The sequence below is a fragment of the Mandrillus leucophaeus genome, unplaced genomic scaffold (genome assembly GCF_000951045.1).
Source record: "Mandrillus leucophaeus isolate KB7577 unplaced genomic scaffold, Mleu.le_1.0 Scaffold389, whole genome shotgun sequence".
Taxonomy (NCBI): domain Eukaryota; kingdom Metazoa; phylum Chordata; class Mammalia; order Primates; family Cercopithecidae; genus Mandrillus; species Mandrillus leucophaeus.
This window is the reverse complement of record NW_012104131.1, coordinates 5,121,388-5,144,981: the sequence shown is the minus strand read 5'-3', so window position 1 is coordinate 5,144,981 and position 23,594 is coordinate 5,121,388. Positions and strand designations below refer to the sequence as shown.

General features: G+C 35.0%; 1 protein-coding gene across 1 annotated transcript in view; it reads right to left on the bottom strand.

Moving 5' to 3' along the window:
- Positions 1-23,594, bottom strand: part of IFIH1 (interferon induced with helicase C domain 1) — a 51,922-nt gene that overhangs the window by 23,827 nt on the left and 4,501 nt on the right. Inside the window, exons 2-4 of the mRNA XM_011990999.1 lie at positions 20,027-20,195; positions 15,948-16,094; positions 2,762-2,866 (exon numbers count right to left, since the gene is read on the bottom strand). Of these exons, the coding sequence (XP_011846389.1) occupies positions 2,762-2,866; positions 15,948-16,094; positions 20,027-20,195 (421 nt within the window). The remainder of the gene's footprint in view (positions 1-2,761; positions 2,867-15,947; positions 16,095-20,026; positions 20,196-23,594) is intronic.

The following is a 23,594-nucleotide window of genomic DNA, read 5'->3' as shown; positions in this document are numbered from 1 at the left end:
GATTCAATGTGAGACTAGCATCCAAAGAATAAAAGCTGGGCGAGTGCTAAATATTCAGCCTGATTCTTGCCTTATCACATCCTCTGACATAGGGATGGAAGAATTTATCCACAGAAGCAATGAAAAGAGAGTTTTCTCTTCTCTGTCACCAGAAGGAGAGAACTGGGCTGGTATCAATGAGCCAGGAGCCAATTTCCTTTATAAAATAAATGTTTGGGTTTTTGTTTGTTTGTTGTTTGTTTGTTTTTGGCTTTCTCTGAAAAGCATAATCAATTAAATGAAAATAGCATTTAAAATATGCACAAGCTTGAATAACACTGTGCCCTCCCTCTACAACAAGTATTGATTAAAGACTTAAAATAATATTATACCATATAAATGGTCAAAAAAGAAAATCAAATAAGGCTTAAATAATAATATTCTATTGGAACTACACCATGTGGCAAATTTCATTCTCACATTGATTTTGACAGCTGAGTTATTCTTGGAGAGAAAAGGTCTGTCACTGCATGTGTTTGAAATCTACAAAGTATTCCTTTACCTATAGTATGTAACCACAGAAAAATACACCATTCCAGCTGGACAAATATTAATAGGCATTATCTTGAAATAGTAAGGAAACACTTTCTACATATCAGGCCAATGCGTATTGCCAAAAATATTGCCACTTTTTGAGAGGCAGTATATCTTTCTGAAAATGAGAAACAGAAAAAAAAGCCTTTCATAATATAATTAGAAAATTTGTACTTTAAAAGTACCGGTAATTATGTTTACTACGGCATAACACTTCCACAAAGGAATAGACCGTGATTGCTTTAGGTCACACCTTATGGCCCATATATGATCTCTGGAGGAGGAGGAGGGACATATAGAATAAAGTCCCTTTTGATGTCAACTTCAAAGATTAAAGCACAGTTGCAGATTCTGTAATATTTTTCAGTGCCTCAATATGTGTTTAACAGTTCACCAATTTATCCAAACCTCCTTTTGAATTGATTCCTATTTTAGCTTATACCAGGCACTTGTGGGCAAGGAATTTCATAATTTTACCATTTCAGAGATTGACTACCCACTAGGCAAAGTAATTCTTTGCTCCTAAGTACTGATCCATCTAGAACTTCAAGTGGTGTTCTTTCAAATGTGTTTGTCTTCAAAAATGTATTTGCCTTGAAAATGTATTTGCTTTTCAAAAGTAGATTGCGTTCAGATTTATCATGTGTTTCATGCCACATTGAGGACTAAAAATCAGCAAATACATTTGTTAACAGCTCTAAATAGGCAAGATGCCCTGCACATAGAAGGTACACATTAAATATTTATTGAATGAATGGACATTGTTGAAAAGACCTTACTTAGACGAATGAAAATTAGCATGATCTCCAAAAACTTTAAACAACCTATAAAGATGTTAAATATTAGCTAGAGTATCTATTTTGAGTTCTAGCATAGCATGTAATAGAAATGTTAATTATTAAATTGAACAATTTTATGACAAGGATAGAAAAAACAAATATAATCCAAAGAAATAAGCACATGGCAAGAACTCAATAAACACTGACTGAATTGAACAGAAAATGAATTCACCCTTTTAAATGAAGATTAAAGTTGTGAATGACATTTGATGAATTGGGTTTCCTCAAACTAATTCGTTCTAAGGGATTCGGGAGTGTCATTGTGATAAAAGGATATATGAAAAAAGAGGTGCTACAATCTAATTTGGAAAACATTTAGGATTGATGACCATCTTTCTATAAACTATTTTGCCGCCTTAGGCCTCTTGTGGATATCAATTTTTATAATTCTTCTGACAATGCAGGATAATCTGAATTATATAATATATTCTTAGGGGAAACAACTCAATCACAAATGAAGAATAAAGTAATCTGTTTCTTAATTTATCATTTTTCCAATGCTTCTTAGCTGGCCCCTTGCAAAGCGTTTTCTTTTTGTTTGTGATTTGTTCATTTTAATTGTGAAATACTTCAAACACTTAGACAAATATAGAAAGGTATATAATAGACACCCACTAACCCATCGCTACATTTAATAATGTTAACATTTTAGCTTAGTAGTCATCATGGAAATACACACTCAAAGAAAAGAAAGAAACAATTTGAAATCTATCAGACTAACAAATCAGGAAAACTGATAACAAAGTACTAATGAAGGTGTGGGGAATTAGGAAGAGGCGCACTCATTTATTGCTGGTAGAATATACAACTGATATGGAGAGTAATTTGGGAAAAACCTGGTAAAATTTTCATTTGGTGACCGAAATATTTTGCCTAATATCAAAAGATATTTATATAAATTTGACTTCTTTTACTTATATATGTAATTTCTAGTTAGTCATACTTCTCATATCGACAGTATCAATTTTTTATTAAAAATGTACTTTAATTTAAAAAGTAGAGTTTGGAAGTAAATAAATGTACCAAATTGAATACAGTCTATTTAAATGCAGTCAAATTAATTGAAACAGATCTCATAAATAAAATAGATGACGTGACTCTATGGAATGTGGCATATGCCAGATCAAAAAGATATGTACTGGATCAAAATTAGAGAGTTTGGTTCTAAGACTTTTGTAAGTTACACTTTTAAAGAAAGTGAATGGCAAAGTTCCAAAACTATTTCACTGTAGAAAAGAATTGCTTTAATTGCATAAATACATTAGGGAGGGTATGAACAGCCCCCATGCTTCCACTATATGGCGTCTTATTTCACACTTTTTAAGGTTTACACAACAGTTAGGCAGTACCTGAATCACTTCCCATGGTGCCTGAATCACTGCCCATGTTGCTGTTATGTCCAAGACTTTCATCTAAGCAGCTGACACTTCCTTCTGCCAAACTTGTGTCTGATTCTGCAAAGGAAAACATTTTAAAATATTTTTAAAATATTTCTGAGAATAAACGTATTTTAACTGCACACCTCTACAGCACACAGTACATACAGTTCAATTCAAGTGGGGAAGGCACACCCAGACAATTATGAATAAAAGGTAAGCGCTTCTGGCAGGCTACATTAAAAAAAATCCACTATGGATGAGCAGCTGCTGGGTAGTGATTCAAATACATATTACCTACTTAAAGTACTACACATCCAATATGAGAGCTAAAGCAAATTCCTAAGGGTTTATAACTTTTGTTGTCCTGCTACATGTAAATGTTGCCCAAGAAAACAATATTTAGGTTTGATAAGTCTTCTAAACAAAAGTAATACATAGAAACCTTTGAGCTCTTTTGATTTAAAATGATAGGGAATTAATGAAGTACAAAAAATTAATAAAGTACCTGGATCTACTGATCAGTTATGAAAATGATTGTTTGGCAATAAACATAAATGTAAAATCTTGAAGAGAATTTGTTCAAAAAGAATATCACTAAAGTCTGGCATCACAGTTGTACTAGAAGCTCATGTGAGGTTGGAAATAACTGTTTTTCTTTACTATAATTAGACTAAGCCTCTATCAAAGAGTTATGGTTAATATGGATGGATGGCAGTGCACATCCTTCATTTATGAATCCCGACATTCTGTTTTCAGAACTCAGGATTAATTCTTTTTGAAAACCTTCTTTCCCTCAAGGGAAGAATTCTTTTCTTACAGTTTATTTCCAAACACTTAACACAATCTCATTCTCAAGCACCAGAACTACCATTAAACTGGTAAAAATAAAGCAATAGTGGTTACTAATATTGGCTTTGGAATCAGAAGGACTTGCAAAATTTGCTATTCACTTTGTTCTGAACCTAACAAGTTCCCCTTATTTTAAAATGAGGCTAATCCCACTTACTTCACAGCCCTTGATAACCTTTGAGTAATATTAGGTACAATAAGCTCTTGGCACAGGACTTTAATTGCTGGTGATTAGAAAATGAAATAAAAATCAAGAAATGATATATTCCTAGGATAGGAATTCCATTAATGTTCTTCTTATAATTAAAAATATTTTATAATATTTATGCTTAGATAATATTTCATCCTAAAGTCCCTTAGCAGACCAATGAGGTAGCTCTTAGCTATTTAAAACTAGTTTGAGTGTCATATTTAGGGCTGGAAATAAAAATGGATGAAAAAATAGATACATAGTGTGTTTTAATAAACTTCTCTGAAAAGAGATGATATAATACTCAAAACTGCAAATATTTCCTTTTTCCTTAACTAGTTAATTTTTTCAAGTCAGCCATATTAAGGTATAATTTACTTACTAAAAAGAGTACTCTTTTTATGTTTATAGTTTGAGAAGTTTGACAAATGTATACAGTTTTGCAACTTTGAAGAGTTTGACATATGTATACAGTTATGCAACTACCATCATAATTAAGATATTTCCAGCACCCCAAAAGTCTCCTCAAGCCTTTTTGTAGTAAATCCCTCTGGTTATCTGATCTGGTTTCTGTTCCAGATCAGATAACCAGTGGCAACCACTGATCTGGTTTCTGTTCCAATAGTTTTTCCTTTTCCAGAATGTCATATGAATGGATTCACGCAATGTGTAGCCTTTATGTCTGTCTTTTTAAACTTAGTTTATAATAATTGTGATTCATCTATGTTGTTGTGTGTATTACTAATTTGTTCCTTTTTATTGCTGACTAGTATTCTACTGAGAATCTGTGACATTAACATCTCCCATCCAATTTGGATGAACCTATTTAGTTTAAGAGCTATAACAGAATTATAGCCAATGCCAATCAAATATGTAAGATATCTTTCTTAAAAATTAAAAGTAAGCTGATAAGAAATTTGTAGAAAAATTCTCAATGGACACACATACTGTTTAAGTATATTAGCACAACATAAATATACTAATGTGAAAATACTGTGCTTATCAGTTGTCACAGATTAGTTCTAAAACTCAGATTTGAGGAATCCCTTATGATCACACGGGAAAACCTGCATATCTCACTGAGAGATTTAAAATATGGCACTTTGCAATTCCCAGAGGTATGTCTTGTTAGAAGCTCAGAGGCGAGTGTAGGATAGAACTGTCAAGTAGAAGAGCATTTTGGGCAGATGTACTGATGAAAAGAGAGTATGATTTGTAAGGAAAAGGCAAGGTGTAAAATGAGATGGGGAAAATGTCATCGTAAGAATAATTCTAGATCTAGAAATATAGGCTAAGATTTTTGAGGCAAAAAAGTGAATTTTGACATGCTTTTCATTTGCTGTTTTAAATGTAATATTGAGAACTGAAGAGAATATAAAAATTACTGAAAAAATACTAACAATTATCTAAAATCTAAGACTGTCTCATTAAATTTTCCAAGTATAATAGAAATAAAAATTATATTTGATTTCCACTTCATTTTCTAATCGCTATCAGTTAAACTTTAATCTTAAACCTACTTCATCTACGTGTAGAGTCAAGATTTCTCCCAAGCTTTGTTTTAACATCCATAAGTTTTGGGAGGGACCTATTTATGCAATGTGCACGAATAATTGATGAATTGTTTTAAAAGTTGCTACCCAAAATAGGGTATTATTAATAAAGTCTATTATCTGGATTATTTTGATCTAACAAACCAATCAGCAATGTGTCAGGAAGACACTGAACTCAGATATTTCACAGATGTAATGTAAATTTCATTTTAATCTCTCAACATTCTATGTGGTAGATACCCATTATCTCCTGTTTCATAGGTGAGAAACCAAGGCTCTGAGAGGTTAAGTGATATATCCAGATCACACAGCTACAGTGGGGCAGAATCCTTATTTCTGCATCTAAGTCCAGTGTTCCAGTGCTTTTTCCCCTAACACTAAGCATGGCTGATGATTTGGGTGAAGTTTTGTCAACACAGTGTTAAGAGCTGTGGTGTTGTTTTTTAACAGCAAGAGACATTTTCATTGTATTGTCACATTTTCTATCCATCTTGAAACAGAGCTTATCTTTCCAAGAAAAGAACTTAGACAGACGATTTTACTTTGCTAACATTTCTGGTTTCGTTGATAGATTTTCACTAACTTTACATTTAAGCGTCCACACTTCTTTTTAAACTTTTTTCTGCACTCAAATAAGAACACCTCTGTTCTTGTTACATAAAATTAATTGCAGTAATCCTGTAGAGATTATTATGAAAATGAAAGCGAATATATAGAGCTCGATTTCTTTGTCATTTTAAGGGTATATAAATCTTCAGTTTCTCCACATAAAAATAATATTTTTTCCTAGGCAGCAAATTCTTATGCATTTTGATATGTTTTTGCTTTCATAGAAATGTAAGTAAAATTTAATAATAAAAGAAAATGTAATGTATTTCTTACAATAGGGAGAACGCCTTCCCCAGAGATCTTCCTCCTGCATTCACTTTAAAAAATATATTACACACAAACATACACACACTCCCAAAAAAGCAAGATCAAGAAAGTGCTTGCGTGAAGCCAAAATTAAACCAACCTATAAAGTTTAAATGCCAAGAATTTCTGAAATTGATTTATTTAGGTTTATCTTGTTTTGTTCTTTGTATTTTTCAAACTATGTCAGTCTGGATTTAACTCCTAATGAATAAAGTCCTGCGTTTATGATTTTACAAGTAGATCGTATGGAGTCAATTGGAGGCAGGCCTTGCCGTGAAAAGAATTTGTGCTTTGGAGTCCAACAGATCAGTCTCCAGATCTGAACTTAGCTACTACTTACAAGCGAATTAACCTCCTGTTTTAAAAAATATATATAGAGAGGTAGTAGTCTCTATTTTCTCACTTATTGTGAGAATGATTCGGTTAGACCAAAAAAAATGAAACTTGAAGAGAAACAAATTTTAAATTCTCATTAGAGGAGCTTTGAATATTGAAGTTATATTGTATAATAAGTTTAGTTAAGTTTTATGTAGGTGTCATTTCCTCTAGGGAAAATATCAAAGCTAGCTATGAAACAGATTAGAAGATGATAGTAATTGAACTGTTAAGGAAAAGCAGTTATTCATATCAAAAGCTATCGGAATGAACGAAAATTATAACTATCCAGTTAAGAGATAGGATTTTCTTTAGCTATTTTGTAAACAACACAAAAAAGAACAGCTTTGCCTACAATGACAGAAAGTGCCTAAGACCAGCCCAAAAGCCATGGAAAAAAAAAAAAAACGCCTTATTTTGCAATCACATCTTGAGTATTTTGCTAATAAGGCAGAAATATTAACTGAAATCCAAGAAATTTCTTATTTAAAATACTCTAAATACTTTAAAATGTTTTAAAATAATTTAGAAACCGAAAATATTGAAGTTTAAAAAAATTCAAACCGAAAAAAAAAAAAAAAGAAAAACCAAGAGGTTGAAGGCCTTTTTAGATCTATTTCAATGTAAAGTCTGCCCTCTGCTGGAGAAAGCTAACATAGCAAGTAGTGGACAAGTAGGTATTCTTTACTCAACGAGCTAAGCTTCATTAGGTAAAATTCAAATTGATTCTTGCTTCTATTCCTACCAGGTAGTGCCTCTCCTACTTTTGGCCTAGAGGCATTTATTACCCCACAGAATATCTTTCCTTTCTTTCCTCTGGCCTCAGTCAGTCACACACTATTTTTCCCGAAAAGTGGTTTTGCATTACAGCAGGAAACGTTGAGGGGAAAGGGCCTCTACATATTGAGAAAGAACAGCACCAACTGCTCCTGTTCTCCTGCGAGTCAGTGGTGACAAGGTCTTTAGTCCATTTTCACTTTTCATGATAATTTCATGTTTATTCTAGTTCTGACCTTGTGATGCATTTTAGCTTCACCTTTGCAGCTATCCCCACCTTCCCTCCAGTTTCATAATCCTCATGCCTGGAAGGTCCAAGCTACCCTGAAAGCTTGAAACATGTGTGCACGTTTGGGCATACACACACAAAGACTGCATGGGCTTCTCAAGTGGGCTTACACTCATACTGCTAATAATATATATTTCCTTTTCTTTTGAAATAACTTAATCTTTTTTGAGAGGAAATAGATCACTTTTATTTTCAGCTCTATGTATATGGATCTACACACACACGCACGCGCGCACACACACACACACACTCACATTTTGGTCTGTCAGATTTTCCTCTCCGTGCCAGGGAACATGTGTTCCCGCAGAATGGAGAGAAGCCACCTCCACCCACCTTGCATATTCTCTCCTGGATCCAAGCTTCTAGGAAATGAGTTCCCCAAAGAGAAAAATCACTCTCCTAGAGCCACAGGCCCACATGGCTATCCATGGAGCTCCTCTGCTCCTGTTTATAGAATTTCTACTGCTGAAATGTTTCTAACAGAATTAAATTTGAATTGTGTGTAATGAGGTTGGCTTAGATTGTATCATCGATGCCCTTTAGCCTTTGCACTTAGGTTCTAATAAAGAAAGGTAGTTATTAAAGCACAGGTTTCAAGGATAACAACCCCCACCAGAATGACCCATTCATTCACTGCCAGTCAGTAATGGAGGCAGAAAGTCCTAGAGTAGAGTCAGTTAAGAGTGAGGAGCCAGATAACCACATGGGAAGTAAATCTTGGCAATAACAAGGTTTGGAGACGGCAAGGTAGAATGTGAATTAGAAACCTCTTTGGCTGGTAAGCACCTTTCAGGGAAGGCTATAGGAGTTAAGCAAATTTAAGTAGACATGAAAGGATGGAGGGAGATATGATTACACTAAGGGTGCCCAGGTAAATGTTCAACAACTGGCTCTTTGGTGGAGGGAGATATGATTTTTAAAAGGTTTGTCAATTTCCATGGTGTAAATATTCGCACTGTGGCCAGTTTCCAGCATGATATCCTGAGTGGAGCTGGAAAGAGATGTGCATGCTGGGCTCTTACAAGCCAGTAAGATCCAGTTCCAGCATTCTGCTAGATATATTCCTCTACCTAAGGACTTCCCTACAATCATCATCTAAGATGATGCTTGTACACACATACATTGTGCTGGTATTTTATAATTATCCAAATGATTAATGGTATACTTTTAAAAGTGTGTGTGTGAGGAAAAGTATTGTAAAAATTGCTGAGAAATTCACTAACTTCCAGTGATCTTAGAAGTCTTAAATCCTACTGCCCTCTCCACAAATGCTCTCTCTCATCAAACTGTTCCTCTGAACACATTTTGAGCTTTCTTGTGCCTGTGCTTTTGCTCATGATGTTTCTGAAACCTGAAATGTTGCCTGCTGCCTCTGTTTACAAATCCAGCATAGTGCTCTCAAGGCTCAGATGAAATATCTGATATTCCTCATCTGGTAAGCTTTCTCGTCAGTCTTCCTTCTTTCACAGATCTTGTCTCTTCATCCTGTAATACAGATCTTGCATCTCTTTTACCATGGCTAGATTACGGTTTCTTTGTGGAGGCATGCCACTTGCTTTCCTGCATTAGAGTATAAACTTTTTGAGCAATTCCTCAGTGCTTGGTTCTCTCAATGAGACTATATTATCTGGCCAACTCACCTCCTTCTTCCTATTTCTCTGGCTTCTGACTTAATTCGCATCCTAAAATTGTGAAGGGAAGATCTGATAGTCTAAATTGAAATCACTGCTTTTGTTAAAACTCTGCTAAAAAAAAAGCTTTACGTTTGTAGTCATAAACGGATATCATGAAAATAAATCCAACACGTATTAACTGCACACTAGGGAGATTTCTTTCTGTCTTTCTGTCATAATATCTATGTCCCCATTCCTGAGGTATGAATGGTAATCCTCCTAGAACTATTATGTAACTGTAAGCCATATAACTGACCCAGATACCTCATGCTAGGTTGCAAATAAAACACAAACTTACATAATCCTTTAACAAGTACCAATATCAGTATCAGCATCAGCATCCCTCTCTTTCTCTCAGCTCAAATTAATATCTGTCTTTTGGATTGCCTCAGTAGTACTGCTAGTTCTCAATAATCAATGATAACTAAATTTAGAATAATAAAAAAGTAAAGGAGTGTGCTATCTTACTTCAAACCAGTTCTGATATAGCATGAGTGATTCTGAAACAGTCTTATTGTAAACTACTGTATCAATTATTTTTTTCCACTTAGGTTTCAAATGCTATGGTTTTATTTCTAGAGATTCTAAAAATCTCTAGATTTCTAGAGGTTAGTGCTACAGAACATTATTCTGGTCCTCAAGTGCAAGGATAAATTTTGTGGCACTTTTACAGAAATTAGTATAGACCAAATCTAAGATTGGACTTCAGTCTATAAAAAGGCAAAACAAAACAACAACAAAAAAAAGTGCTATAACAGATTGGGCCAGGGAGAAGAAGGCTGTTTTATAAAGGTCAATTTTTAAACCCCTCCTACAGAACATGATCTATGCAAAATATATCCACAATATATTCCAAAGCATAATGTCACCGGATAAACCTAAGGAGTGGAACATATGGGGAAATATGAGAAAGAAGGTATTAAAGTCTGAAAACAAGCAGGTTGGTAAGCTCATTAGCTGGGGTGGAATTTTAAAATCTTCACGTGAACGAATATATAAATCAAAATACACACATGCAATCACAGTCATGCGCACTGTATATTCACACATGGCACACTCTACAGTTACATTATAATCTTTCACGCTGAAACAGTGAAATTCCATTGGCTTTATAAATGTAAAGGCGCCCTCTGCTGACCAATCTGAGGCATTTGCATTTTCTAGTTTTCACAATAGGGCAGCTCTAACACAATGATTAAAGAAGTTTAGGGGGATTTTCTGCTCCACTCTGCATAAAAGTTTATATCAAATGCAATAAAGTTAATTTAGTTTTAAATGTCACTTAATTTTCTTTGATTTTATTGTAATGCATTAATTCCTAAAATAGTATAATGAAAAAAGGTTAATGTGAAGTAACTACTCACTTGTTTTGACAAAGCAACAGTAGCAGACAATTAAAGACTGATTGCACAACTAATTTTACTGTAAACTTATAGAGGTAAAATAATCCAGTCAATTATTTGCTATAATTAAAATGCTTTTAATAGAAAATGAAAGCAGGCTTTGTGTCTCTCTGATGTTTCCTAGGGAAATCTGGCCTAGAGAAACACCAAAGTTTTGCAGTTATCTTCTTGTTATAAGACGACCAGTGACTTCAGAAAGCAGAACTATAGCATCCAGCATTAAATTCCCATTAATAGTCTGAGAACTGTTCAAATGTTGTTTAGAAATTTTGTTAATTTGGAAAAGGGCAAATAAAAAAATTGATATATCTTAATTACTAACCACTTTTGTAATGAGAAGCAATTGATTGTAAACAGAGGTGGGAGGAGGAAAAAGGACACATATCAACCCCCAAGTTTGGAGATATGACGAAATCACTCTCTAGAACAATCCACTAGAGAACTCTGATATGTCACTTCTAGTGCCAAAGAGATATGTGTTTAAAATTAGTTTCAAGGTGGGCCACTGTTACTGATGGTGGTGTGTCTTATCCATCAGATGTGTTACATACACACACACACACACACACACAATCTTTGCATTAAAGCTATAAATAATTAACAACATTTGCATAGCACTAAGACTACTATGCACTGAGAAAATATTTGAGAAACTGGTTCAGAAATAATAATTATAAATATCTTAATTTAAAATTACAAATAATTTGAGTCTTTTTACACATATAAAAAAATCATATTTACAGACTGTGTGCAACTTAAGGGACAAGTTTTTTTCAATGCTATCTTGGAAACTATTTGAAACTTTAACCTAATACAATGGAATTCAAAATAAAGACTAAACATTATCAATATCAAGAAGATACACAAAACAAAACTGCACAAATGCATATTAGAAGCTATGGAGTACCTCCACATTTACCTCGATTGTTACTTCTGTCAGAAAATGCTTATGCAGGCAAAACCCTTCCATAGTAAATTCTGCAAGAAAAACTTCAATCAAAAGCACTCCAATAATTTCTCTGGACTAATGGTACTTTATAAGTTATTAATATCAGTAATTCTTAGTCCTGAAGATAACAAGGAAACAAACAGACACTTGGAATGCCAGCAGCGGTCTCTAAAGCAAAGGTCTGAAGCAAATGTGCTACATTTTCATAAATAAGTGACCCTTTGCTAGTGCTCTAGAAAGGGCCAGAATGGATTAAACTAACCTGCTCTCAAATCCACATGCGAAATCCATATACCATAAGGAATCTAAGGACTAGAAGACCGGTAAGATGTTTGTGAATTGGATGGTTCCTCGGATTACTGTGTGGTTTACTGTATACTCTTACATGCTCTCAGACTATTATATATTTTAATACCCTGTACTATTCTTTCATGGCACATACTGCAAGTGTAGTTATACAGTTACTATTGCTGGGCCAACACCTCCCTCAGTGGAAAGTTCCATGGGGGCTGAAGCCATTTCTTTTTTTTTTTTTTTTTTTGAGACAAAGTTTTTTTGCTCTTGTTGCTCAGGCTGGAGTGCAATGACGCAATCTCAGCTCACTGCAACCTCTGCCTCCTGGGTTCAAGCAATTCTCTTGCCTCAACCTCCCAGGTAGCTGGGATTACAGGCACCTGCCATCATGCCCAACTAAGTTTTTGTATTTTTAGTAGAGACAGGGCTTCACCATGTTGGTCAGGCTGGTCTTGAACTCCTGACCTCAGGTGATCCACCCACCTTGTCCTCCCAAAGTGCTGGGGTTACAGGTGTGAGCCACCACGCCTGGCCTGACTCATTTACTCTTAATTATCTCTTACCATCACAATCTCCAGATAAAGTCATATTAGGCTCCATGGCCATGAAGCCATTTCTATTATGTTCCTGAGTTCACAGTACACAACAAGGTGCCTGGCACATGACAGGAGATTGGAAAATAGTTGCTAAATTAAAGAAGTGAAAGGAAGAGAGGGAAGGAAGTTAGAGAGAAACTTCTAAAATAATAAACTTCCTTCTGAAAGGAAGGAGGGAGATAGAGAGAAAGGAACCCAAGAGGAAAAAAAAAAATAAAAACCTTTTCTGTCATATATATTCTGATATAATGTCTAATATCATTATTAAGATTTTTTTTCACAAGATGCATCTTTAAGTTTTATACTAAGAAGTAAAAATTTAAAAAATTTTCAAACTTTTGCCTTTAATTTTGTTCACTCAAAATTCAGAGTAGATTAACTACGAGCTAATGCAATGCATTAGTCTGGTAATCTTTGATGATAAACCCTCATTTAAGATGCAGCGTCATCTCTCAGCATTAGCTGCATCTTCACTTCTTTCTAGTGTGGATTTACAGAAAATGACCAGTAACTCATAGAGATGTCGGGTAGCCTGTAAAGGACATTTATGAAAACATGAAAACTCCACACTCAGATAGTGGATTTTGGCATTCCTATAGAATCATGATTTCTAAAGGAAAGTGCAACTGTTCAAATGAAAAGCAAAACAACAACAGCAGCAACAAGAACAACAAGAACAACAACAACAAAACTATCCTGTATAAGCTTTGCTATTAGCAGCAGCAGCATCACCAGAGTTTCTGAGAAAGGTGGAATCGCATTACATTAAAAAACAAACAGCAGCTCAAGTCTATAATCCCAGCACGTTGGGAGGCCAAGGCAGGTGGATTCCTTGAGCCCAGGAGTTTCCAGACAAGCCTGGACAATATAGTGAAACCCCATTCTCCAAAAAAAATACAAAAATTAGCCGGGTATGGTGGCACATGCCTGTGATGCCAGCTGCTTGGGAGACTGAGGTGGGAGGATTACTTGAGTCTGGGAGGTCAAGGCTTCAGTGAGCTGTGTTCGTGCCACTGTACTCCAGCCTGGGCGACAGAGAGACAGCAAGACCCTGTCCCTGCCCGCCCCCCTCCCTCGCAAAAAAAAGAAAAAGAGAAAAATCCACAGTCAGGCTAAAAAGCAAGGCAACCGTGAAAACAACTGGTGCTATTTATGACAATGAATTGATATCTTGCATACTTAGGAAGCTCATATAAGCCAACAAAAAGAAGATGAATACTCCAATAGAAAAATGAATTTTAAAAGTATTGATAATTAACGAAACAAAGAGAATGAAGTTGTGAAATTCTTTTTCAGCAGAAATAAGAAAATGTAAATTCAAATAACAAAATACCATTTTTAATAGCAGCCAAATTGAAAAAGATTGAACATGATAATATTATTCGTTCTCATAGAAGAGAATTCAGGGAAATAAGCACTCGTATCCCATACTGTTGGAGAACATGTAAATTGGTACAAGTTCCTGGAGTGAGATTTGACATGAAGTATCAAATGTGTTAAAATTGTATAAATCATTTGACCCAGAAATTCCAATTATATAATATGTTTTTAAGAAGCAAACTGTGACATAAGTACAAAGAGAGCTATCGAGGCATTATTTAAATGTTCAACAATTGGTCAATTAATTATACTGCATCCAAATGGTGGGACCATTATTTAGTCATTAAAAATCAGGCTGTAGAAGAATATTTAATGAACATTAGAGAAATGACACTATATATACACGTTCAGGTATTTTAAAAGCTCAGAAATACACATAACCAAATGTTAAGTGTAATATCCATACTCTGGGAATATTGGTGACTTCTTTGTGTGTTTCTGTGTATTACAGATTTCTTGCAATGCATGCATATTACTTATCTAAGTACAAAATAACAAAGCCAGGCGCAGTGGCTCATACCTGTAATCCCAGCACTTTGGGAGGCCAACTGGGCGGATCACCTGAGGTCAGGAGTTTGAGACCATCCTGGCCAACATGGTGAAACCCTGTCTCTACTAAAAATACAAAAATTAGCCCGGCATGGTGGCAGGTGCCTGTAATCCCAGTTACTTGGGAGGCTGAGGCAGGAGAATCGCTTGAACCCGGGAGGTGGAGGATGCAGTGAGCCAAGATCATGCCACTGCACTCCAGCCTGGGTGACAGAGTGAGACTCCAACTCCAAAAACAAAATAAAATATAAAAATAATAAACTTTGCAGTGGTGTGCTAGAGTTAGTGTATACGGGCTCACAGGAGCTAACTGGTAACTTTTCAGGAATTTTCTGAGTTTTTAACCATAGCCATTACAAAAATTAAATTATATTAAATTATATAAACTTATGATTAAAGAAATTATTTCCAAGCAAAAGTAATAAGGTATTTAAAACTCATCACTTAATCATTTAACTGTCATCTTTGATCTGGAGGCTATGTCCGTCTTTTGCATCTGTATGGTGGGAAAGCTGTACAATGCCGTGCCACTGCACAGCTCTTCCCAGCTTTGTGTTCAGTGAGCTTATGTTGGAGGCTTGAAATAAACCTGAACGAGAACATTCAAACCACGGAGACTGGCAAATGCTACAAACTAGGGCTTTTTCTTTTCCCCAGAGAGCTACGTGTTACATTTACTAGCACACCACAGGCTTTAAGCAACTATTTCTTGTGAAAACAGAATAAGGCCTTTTGGCAGTGAAGGGGAGAGGTGGATTATCCTATTAAGAGCAGTTTAGAAAGGGAAAAAATAATTAAGTAATTTATTTCTACCAGGGCTGTTTCAGTATCAAAAAGGTGGACATGGTGGTCTTCAGTCCTCACTGATTAGTTAAGGCAATTCAAGCCAAACCCTAGTTCAGCATCTGTTCATCTTCCTTTTTATAGCTTTGATTTTAATTTTTACAACCCAGTTGAATCTCTCTGAGCCATCCCAGTTTAAACCAGAGAAAAAAAGTAATGGCTCTGTTTTATTTTCAGGGTTTTGGGTGAATTAAATTGACTGATCTATTTGAAAGTACTTTGAAACCCATGAAATATAGGGCATTCTTATGATATTTATCTTACAATGACTATGGATTTCTTATAAATTAAAATTAGATGCAGTTGTGTTCATATTTATACCACATTGATATTGGATTAGTTTTAGAAAGCATTTTGGCCAAGAATTATTTTATTTTAATCTCCTCTAAAAATATTATTTTAATATAAAAGTTTACTAACCTTAGTGCCCACATTTTCTCCCTCTGATTAATAGGTTCTGCCCAGTTGGTTTTTCTGGAAGTAGTAATTACTGTATTAAAGTATGTATGTGTTTCAAGTACCTGAAACTACAGAAGAATCTGCAAAAGATGATTCTGATGAGTTATTCTCCATGCCCCAGACCTCCTTCTCCAGATTTGGCTGAACTGTGGTTGAAAGAAGTTGCTCTTCCACTTGAGGACCATCATCTTGTGATAAATTCCCAATCTCTGTGAATAACAGTATTAGAATGCAAATCATAGGGCAACACAAGTTTTTGTAGAGCATACATAACTGTTATTGTTATTTTGAAAACAAACCGGAGGTTCCTAATAGAGGTTGCCTGAATATATTTAAATACTTTGAAGTTCTAAACAGAATGTAAATTGTATTATAATGGAAGATTTTATACAATATAAATAGCTGTTATTGTTATTTTGAAAACAAAATGGAGAGCCCCCAGTAGAGATTTGCTTTAATATATTGTAATATGTTGATATTTCGAAAGGCTTTGAACGTGCTTCTGTTATGGTACAGTATTTTTAATTGTAATATGAACACGATGAGTAGTTCTTTGTAATGATTAGACTGTAGCTAAGAAAAAAAAAATAACGATTATGCTAATGACAAGAAAAGTGATTTCCTGTCTGACCATCACGTTTAGGAAGTAAGTTACTTATTCAGTGACACAAAGTTACATTTAAGGCTGAATTAATGAAAATGCAAATTTGGTAGTTTTCTTTAGCTTTGCTCTTGCCATTTTGTTTCCTCACTGTGTGTTCTGCACGAGACGTACATCTGCTTTAATGTCAGCCTATATTCATGTATTCTGAATTTCTGGGGATTTTTAAAACTTAATGAAATATTCTGTGTCCTTCCTTTCTTCTTTCCTCCATTCCTCCCTTCCAGCTTTTCCTACTTCAACTGTATGTAATGGGTATTTTATTAAGGGCTTATGTGGGTTAAAAAGAAAATCAAGAGTTTTTGCCTTTATGAAGTTGCAATCTGTCAAAGACTGATGCCATAAGGAAAAATTTCTAACGTATCATTTTTTTATTATCTCATCTTAAAGAACACAGGGAAAATGTGCCCCACTTTGTATGGAAAATTTCCTAAAGAAAACTGTTGTGACTTTGGACAAGAAGAAAACTTGGCAATGTTTGCAGTTAGATATTAAGTATGTTAGGGACTATTATATTAGTTAATTTATTTTGAACTCACTATATAAATATTTTACATATATTAAGTTATTTAATTCTCAAAATAAACCTACATGGTAAGTAATATTATTGTCTGCATTTTACTGAGGTGATAAGTAATATTATCTCCATTTTATTGAGGAGTAAACTGAGGCACAGAGAAGTCAAGAACCTGGCCAAAGGTCACACATTCAAGGAAGGAGCCAGGATTTGATAAGCATCTGTATCAGGACCCAGAGTCTAAGCTCCTACATTAGTCTGTTTGTGCTGCCATAACAAAACACCATCAACTGAGTGGCTTAAACAACAGACACTTCTTTTCTCACGGTTCTGGGCACTGGAAGTCCAAGATCAAAGTGACAGCAGGGTCAATGTCTGATGAGGGCTCTCTCCTTGATTTGCAGATGGACATATTGTCCCTGCGTCCTCACATGGTTAAGAGAGAGAGAGAAAGAGACAGATGTTTCTCTTTTTCCCTCTTCTTAAAAGGCCACAATTCTATCAGATTAAGGTCCCGTTCTTATATTCTTATGACTCATTTAATTTTTTTTTTTTTTTTTGAGACAGAGTCTTGCTCTGACACCCAGGCCAGAGTGCAGTGGCACAGTCTTGGCTCACTGCAACCTCCCCATCCTGGGTTGAAGCGATTCTTCTGCCTCAGCCTCCCGAGCAGCTGGGATTACAGCTGCATGCCACCATGCCTGGCTAATTTTTGTATTTTTAGTAGAGATGCGGTTTCGCCAGGTTGGCCAGGCTGGTCTCAAGCTCCTGACCTCAGGTGATCCGCCCACTTGGCCTCCCAAAGTGTTGGGATTACAGGTGTGAGCCACCATGCCTGGTCTGGCTCATTTAATCTTAATTATCTCCTACTATCACTATCTCCAGATAGAGTCATATTAGGCTCCAACATATGAATAACGGGAGGACAAAATTCCATCCATAGCATTTTACCATTGGCTTCCCAAAATTCATATCTTTACTACATGCAAAATACATTCATCTCTTCTCATCAGCCCAAGTGCCTTAACTCACTGCAGCATGAACTCTAAGTTTAAAGCTAAAGTCTCACCTAAACATTGTCTAAATCAGACATGGATGAGACTGGAGATGTGATTCATGATGAGGCAAATTCATCACCAGCTGTGAACCCATGAAACCAGAGGAGCTACATGTTTCTTTTCCATAATACAATGGTGGGACAGGCATAGGATGGACATCCTATTCCAAAAAGGAGATATAGGAAAGAAAGAAAGGGTGATGGGTCCCAAGCAAATCCAAAACTTACTAAGGTAAATTCCATCGTATCTTAAGACTTATAAGGCTTGAGAAAAGCTCTGTTTGGTTTGATGCACTGCCTTCCAGGTCCATGGAAATGGCAGGTTCACGTCTAGGGCTCTGCAAGACAGCCTGCTGTCTCTAAGGGCTCCATCCACACAGCTTTCTGTGAGGATAGCTCTGCTTCTAAGACACTGGGCAGGGTCATCCTGCCCACTGGGCAGGGCTCACTAAAACCTGAGAGACAGGCTTGCCCTTTGAAACCAAAAAGGAAACTGCCTTGGCCCCTGGGCCTGTGGTGGAAGTAGCAACCCTGATGACTTCTGAATCACTTTTGGGGGCATTCTTTCCTTTCCTTGAAGAACAGTACACATTCACAGCCAAATAGCTCTACGGTCTGGTTCTGTAGAATCCAGAAAGTCCAGTATCCTTTTCTCATTCTTCCCTGCCTTCTCTGTCTCCTTCAGTTCAAACTGAAAGTGTATTTGCTGGTATAATGTATCTCTATTCCTACCTTTTGCTGAAATGACTGATAAAGTCCATGAGTGGCACCCATGATCTTGTTATCAATTGGTTGTTCAGCCACACCCTTGGTGTTCTCTTTATAACACAGTTTCTCATTTTTTGCAATATGAATAGGCTGAGGATTTTCCAGATATTTAAATTTTGGTTCCTTTTTGCGTAACAACTCCTTCAATTAACTTCTCTTCTTTTGCATTTTACTATAAGCAGTCAGGAGAAACCAAGATGCTCCTTAAACATTTTACTAAGAAATTTTCTCAGCCAAATATCCAAATCCATCACTTGTGAGATCAAGTTTTATGCCATTTTATAAAAGGATCACCTTTCTTTCAGTTTCCAATGACATTTTTCTCATTTCTTTCTGTGACCTCACCAGAATCACCCTTAACACCCATATTTCTACCATTTACCAAAAACTCTTAAAGTCTCTATCAATTACCCAGTTCCAAAGACACTTCTACATGTTTAGGTATTTGTTACAGCAGCACCCCACTTTTTATACCAAAGTTTTCATTAGTTTGGGTCACCAGAACAAAACTGCAATGATTATAATTAATTAATAGTTAACTTTCAATTTGTCTTTCATATGATATTTTTGGAAACATAGGATGCATACTACGAAAAGAAAAATAAGATAGCAGTTTAAGTGAGGTTTACAAATAATGTAAGAGAAGGAGCTATAAAATGTTATGTTATTACTGTCGTTGAATGCTTTTTAAAATCTCACATTAGGTAATGTTGAGATATATTGACAAAACAATCCTTTTATCAAATGCTTAATACATTGCTTAAAAATGTATAAAATGTTCAGAATAATATGCAGCAGATTTTTTATAACCACTAAAATACTTTCCTCCAAGGTATTTGTGTATATTCAATGTTAAATAATCTTGATAAAAATTTCTGGTAGTCATATCATTTCTAAAATAAGGTAGTAGAAAGAGTGTTGGTTGAACTAAAAATGGTCTTTGATCAGTTGATTTTTTCCCAGGCATCAATTTGTAAAGGTGATAAAATAGATCACCTTTACAATGATGATATATCACATATGTTCCACTCTTAAAATTTTGATTCTAAAAATCTTGGTGTTTAGCATTGTGTCTGTCTGCTTTATTGAACTCTCAATCAGTAGGCGGAATTGGAAAAATCTTCCTAGGTAAAATTACCTGCATTGCTTTCTGAGCAATCAGTGCCTGTTAACTCTTGGACAAGTTCATCGTTTCCTGTTTGACGAAGAACATCCAGAAATGCAGAGAACCAGTTTTCTTTCTGCACAATCCTTTTTAGTAGCTCTCTTACACCTGATTCGTTTCCGTTGTTTTCTGCAGCAGCAATCTGTTGTAAGAGAAAATTAGAATTAAGTAAGATCAAACATCTTCTGAATAACCTTAAACAGGAAATACCATTTAGAAAAACTGAGCAATTAAGCATAAGTATAAATAAAGGCTTACATTGAAACATTGAAGAAAATAGCTATGTTACCTGTAGCAATTCTGAAGTTGGCAGGGAAAAAAAAAAGTCTCTGGACAAAAAAAAAAAAAAAAAAAATTCTCTGGACCAAGTGTCCTTTTAAATATGAACCATTTTTTTAACGCTATTGAATTATTCAAACCTGACACCTAGAAAATAAATTTTACCTCAGCCATTCCCGAATAAAGGGTAGAAGAGAAAGTATCTTTAGTTTGTAGCCATGTTATATCTGTTTTCACCAATTTCTTTCTGTATATCTAGGACTGGCTATATTTTTTCAATCTATGGAGTCTGTAAATAGGAAATCAAACATTTCTTATCTAATTCCTCTTTCTTCATGATTATCATTATGAAATAAGTAATTGCTACTGCAGATTTATGTTCTTTCCTATTCAATATTTGCACAGTTGATTATTACTATAATCAATTTTTCTCAAATTTGTGTTTATTTAATGTTATGGGAAATTTGTTTTTATATCTTTTTTTGGAAATATGGGGCAGAATTCTTTTTATATCCTTTCATTAGAGTCTTTAGACTTCATTTATTTTCTCTTTTAGGTTAATCTAGTAAATTCTTTTTAAATGTGGATCATTTGTGTAATCATTGTTACAGCGCATCTCCTTAGGTCATAATACAGCAATAAGGATTTGGAGGAAAGATGAACTCAAGCCATGTTTAGACATGAAAGAAGTTAGGCAGGACATCGTTAGCTTTCTGTGGCATTTAGCAATTTACTTCATCTTCCTAGACCTCGATTACAATATGTGGAAAACAAGGCAGCTGAAAAGAAATTTCGGAGTTTCTATATCTTAGCTGCACATTAGAAACAATCGTAGAGCTTTAAAAAATACTGATGCCTAGGAAACACCCCTAAAAGATACTGATTTATTTTATCTATATTAGGAACTCAGATATTAAAGAAAAATTAAAGCATCTTATGTGATTCTATCAACCTCCCAGATAAGAAATATTGCCTTTGATATTATCAAAGGTCCTTCTCAACATTTGCCGATCTTCCACATGTAAAATTTGGATTGTTTAGTTATTTCCTACAAATTTATGTATTTTCTAGTCCTATAAATATATTCCATAACCTTTTATGTCAGCAATTTGTTAATGTTTTTGGAACAATGTCTGGCACTAATTCAGTGTTAGAATTATTATGGATGACTGGGAAGAGTCACTGTTACAAACACCTCACCTGCACAAGCACATGCTGCATGGTCTCTACCCAAGGGATATTTCCGTCTTAACATCTAGTAGTTAAGAATGCTGTTCTAGGGGACTTGTAGTAATCCAGCAGCCCAGAAGTAGGTCCCAATATTAACTCATTTACAGATCAGAAATCCAAGGCACAGAGATGTTTAGTTATCTCTCTGAGGTCACAAAGCCAGTAAGTGGCAGAATTAGAATTCGATTCCAGGCAATTGAATTTAGAGGTTGAATCCTGCCTTCTTGAACTATAATTATAGCTTATAATTTTCTCCAATTTTAGTTCATTTTCTGGCAAGAAGTGGTTACAAATAACTATTTGAACTCAGTAAATTTCAAGTGAATTCAGTCCATGTCATCCACAACATTTTCTAAGAAGATTTTTGCTCATTTTTTACCATTTTTTTTCTAACTCTCTTAGTCTCCTAGTGGAAATTCTTTGGCTTCCCTGGTGTTGTAACATCTTTATTATCATCTGCTAATTTAACAAGTAATTGCTATAGATGTAAATAAGACTAGTTTCAGTGCCTTCTTTTAACTCAGCCATTCTCATATTTTATTACCCTATCCTTTAATCAGCTTTAAATACATTTGAAAGAAGCAATCAGGAAGGATTTCCTTAAAAAGAACCAGTGAGGCACTGTAACAAATACTGTTGTTAAAAAATCCCTAAGCATATTCTATCCACAAAAGTTTCTTCAACTACTAATCTATTAAGTCAACTTTTACTGTGGAATCATATTTGTCAAGCTTTCTTTGCCTTTATTGAGTCCAAGCATGTAAGGATCATGATGTCATTATTTCCTAAACATATTCTTACAATTTGAATGTGGAACTACATATATCTGTGCAATTTTAGCAGCCTCATCAAGATGCTGAATTTTTAAGAAATCTTCTCAGTTTTGGTGCTGGAAAGTACATCAACTCCCTTTGACGCAATTATGTAATTTTAAAAATTTAATCTGTTCTCCTAAAACATTGTAAAGATATTAGATCCCAATATGTAAACACAATTACAGAAATTCGTGGAAGGCAAATATTTAGATTTGAGACTGCAACAAGTAATAAAACGATTGTCACCCATGCCCCTACTCCACTCGAAGCTTTCTCTATGAAGTTAAAAATGGATGGATGTTTTCATGACTATGTAGTCTATTAACACATTGTTAACTAAATTATGAAATATAAAACAAAATTAATTTGGGGATAATACAATTCAATGCTTTCATATTCTAAATTATTTGATATGTTTTTTCTTTCCAACAGAAATCAGTGAAGAAACCAATGACATTTCCATAAAGCGCTGGCTTGCCAACACAATTGTACAGTTTAATGCAAATGTTTTCTTCCCTTTATAATAATCTTAGATAGCTATTTAAATATGATGGTGATTTTTTTAACCCAGCAGAGTTCAACTCTCAGATAAAAGTAAATCAAGAAGCAAAACCTGTATGTTAAAAATAAAGAATTTTAAAGAACCAGTTTCCCACAAAAAGTTAATATCTTAACCCAATGAATATTTATTGTCACATTGACATAGCTAATTTCTTAGTCATACTTTTTTTTTTTTCAAATGAAATTCTTATCCTTCCTAATTTGCCAGACAATACAATATTCTTGGGGAGATTGACTTGGGTACTCAACTTGATGTTGGGAGAACTGGACTGTTTTTAGCTGGACTAGTCATGGCATCTCTGGTTCTCCTGTGTAAAAGAAAGGGGTGTGGAGTCTCCAGGACTACAGATGCTTTGTGTTCTGAACTGGTCAGGGATGAAACATGCACCTCTCTTTAGCTGTTCAGCTTGATTATTAAGACACTATGGAAATGTTTATATGATCACTTCAGTTCCCAGAGTTCATGACTGCCTAAGTTGATGGGTGTGCCAAGTTGTAACAATGCCAAGTTGTAACTTAGCATCCTAAAAGAGGAGCAAGGCAGTACAAGGATCGCTTTATTATAATGATTGATAAAATGGCATATATATTACTGCTGAATCTCTAGTATTTAGAATAGTCCCTTGTATACAGTAGACATTCTTCTTTCCCTCCCT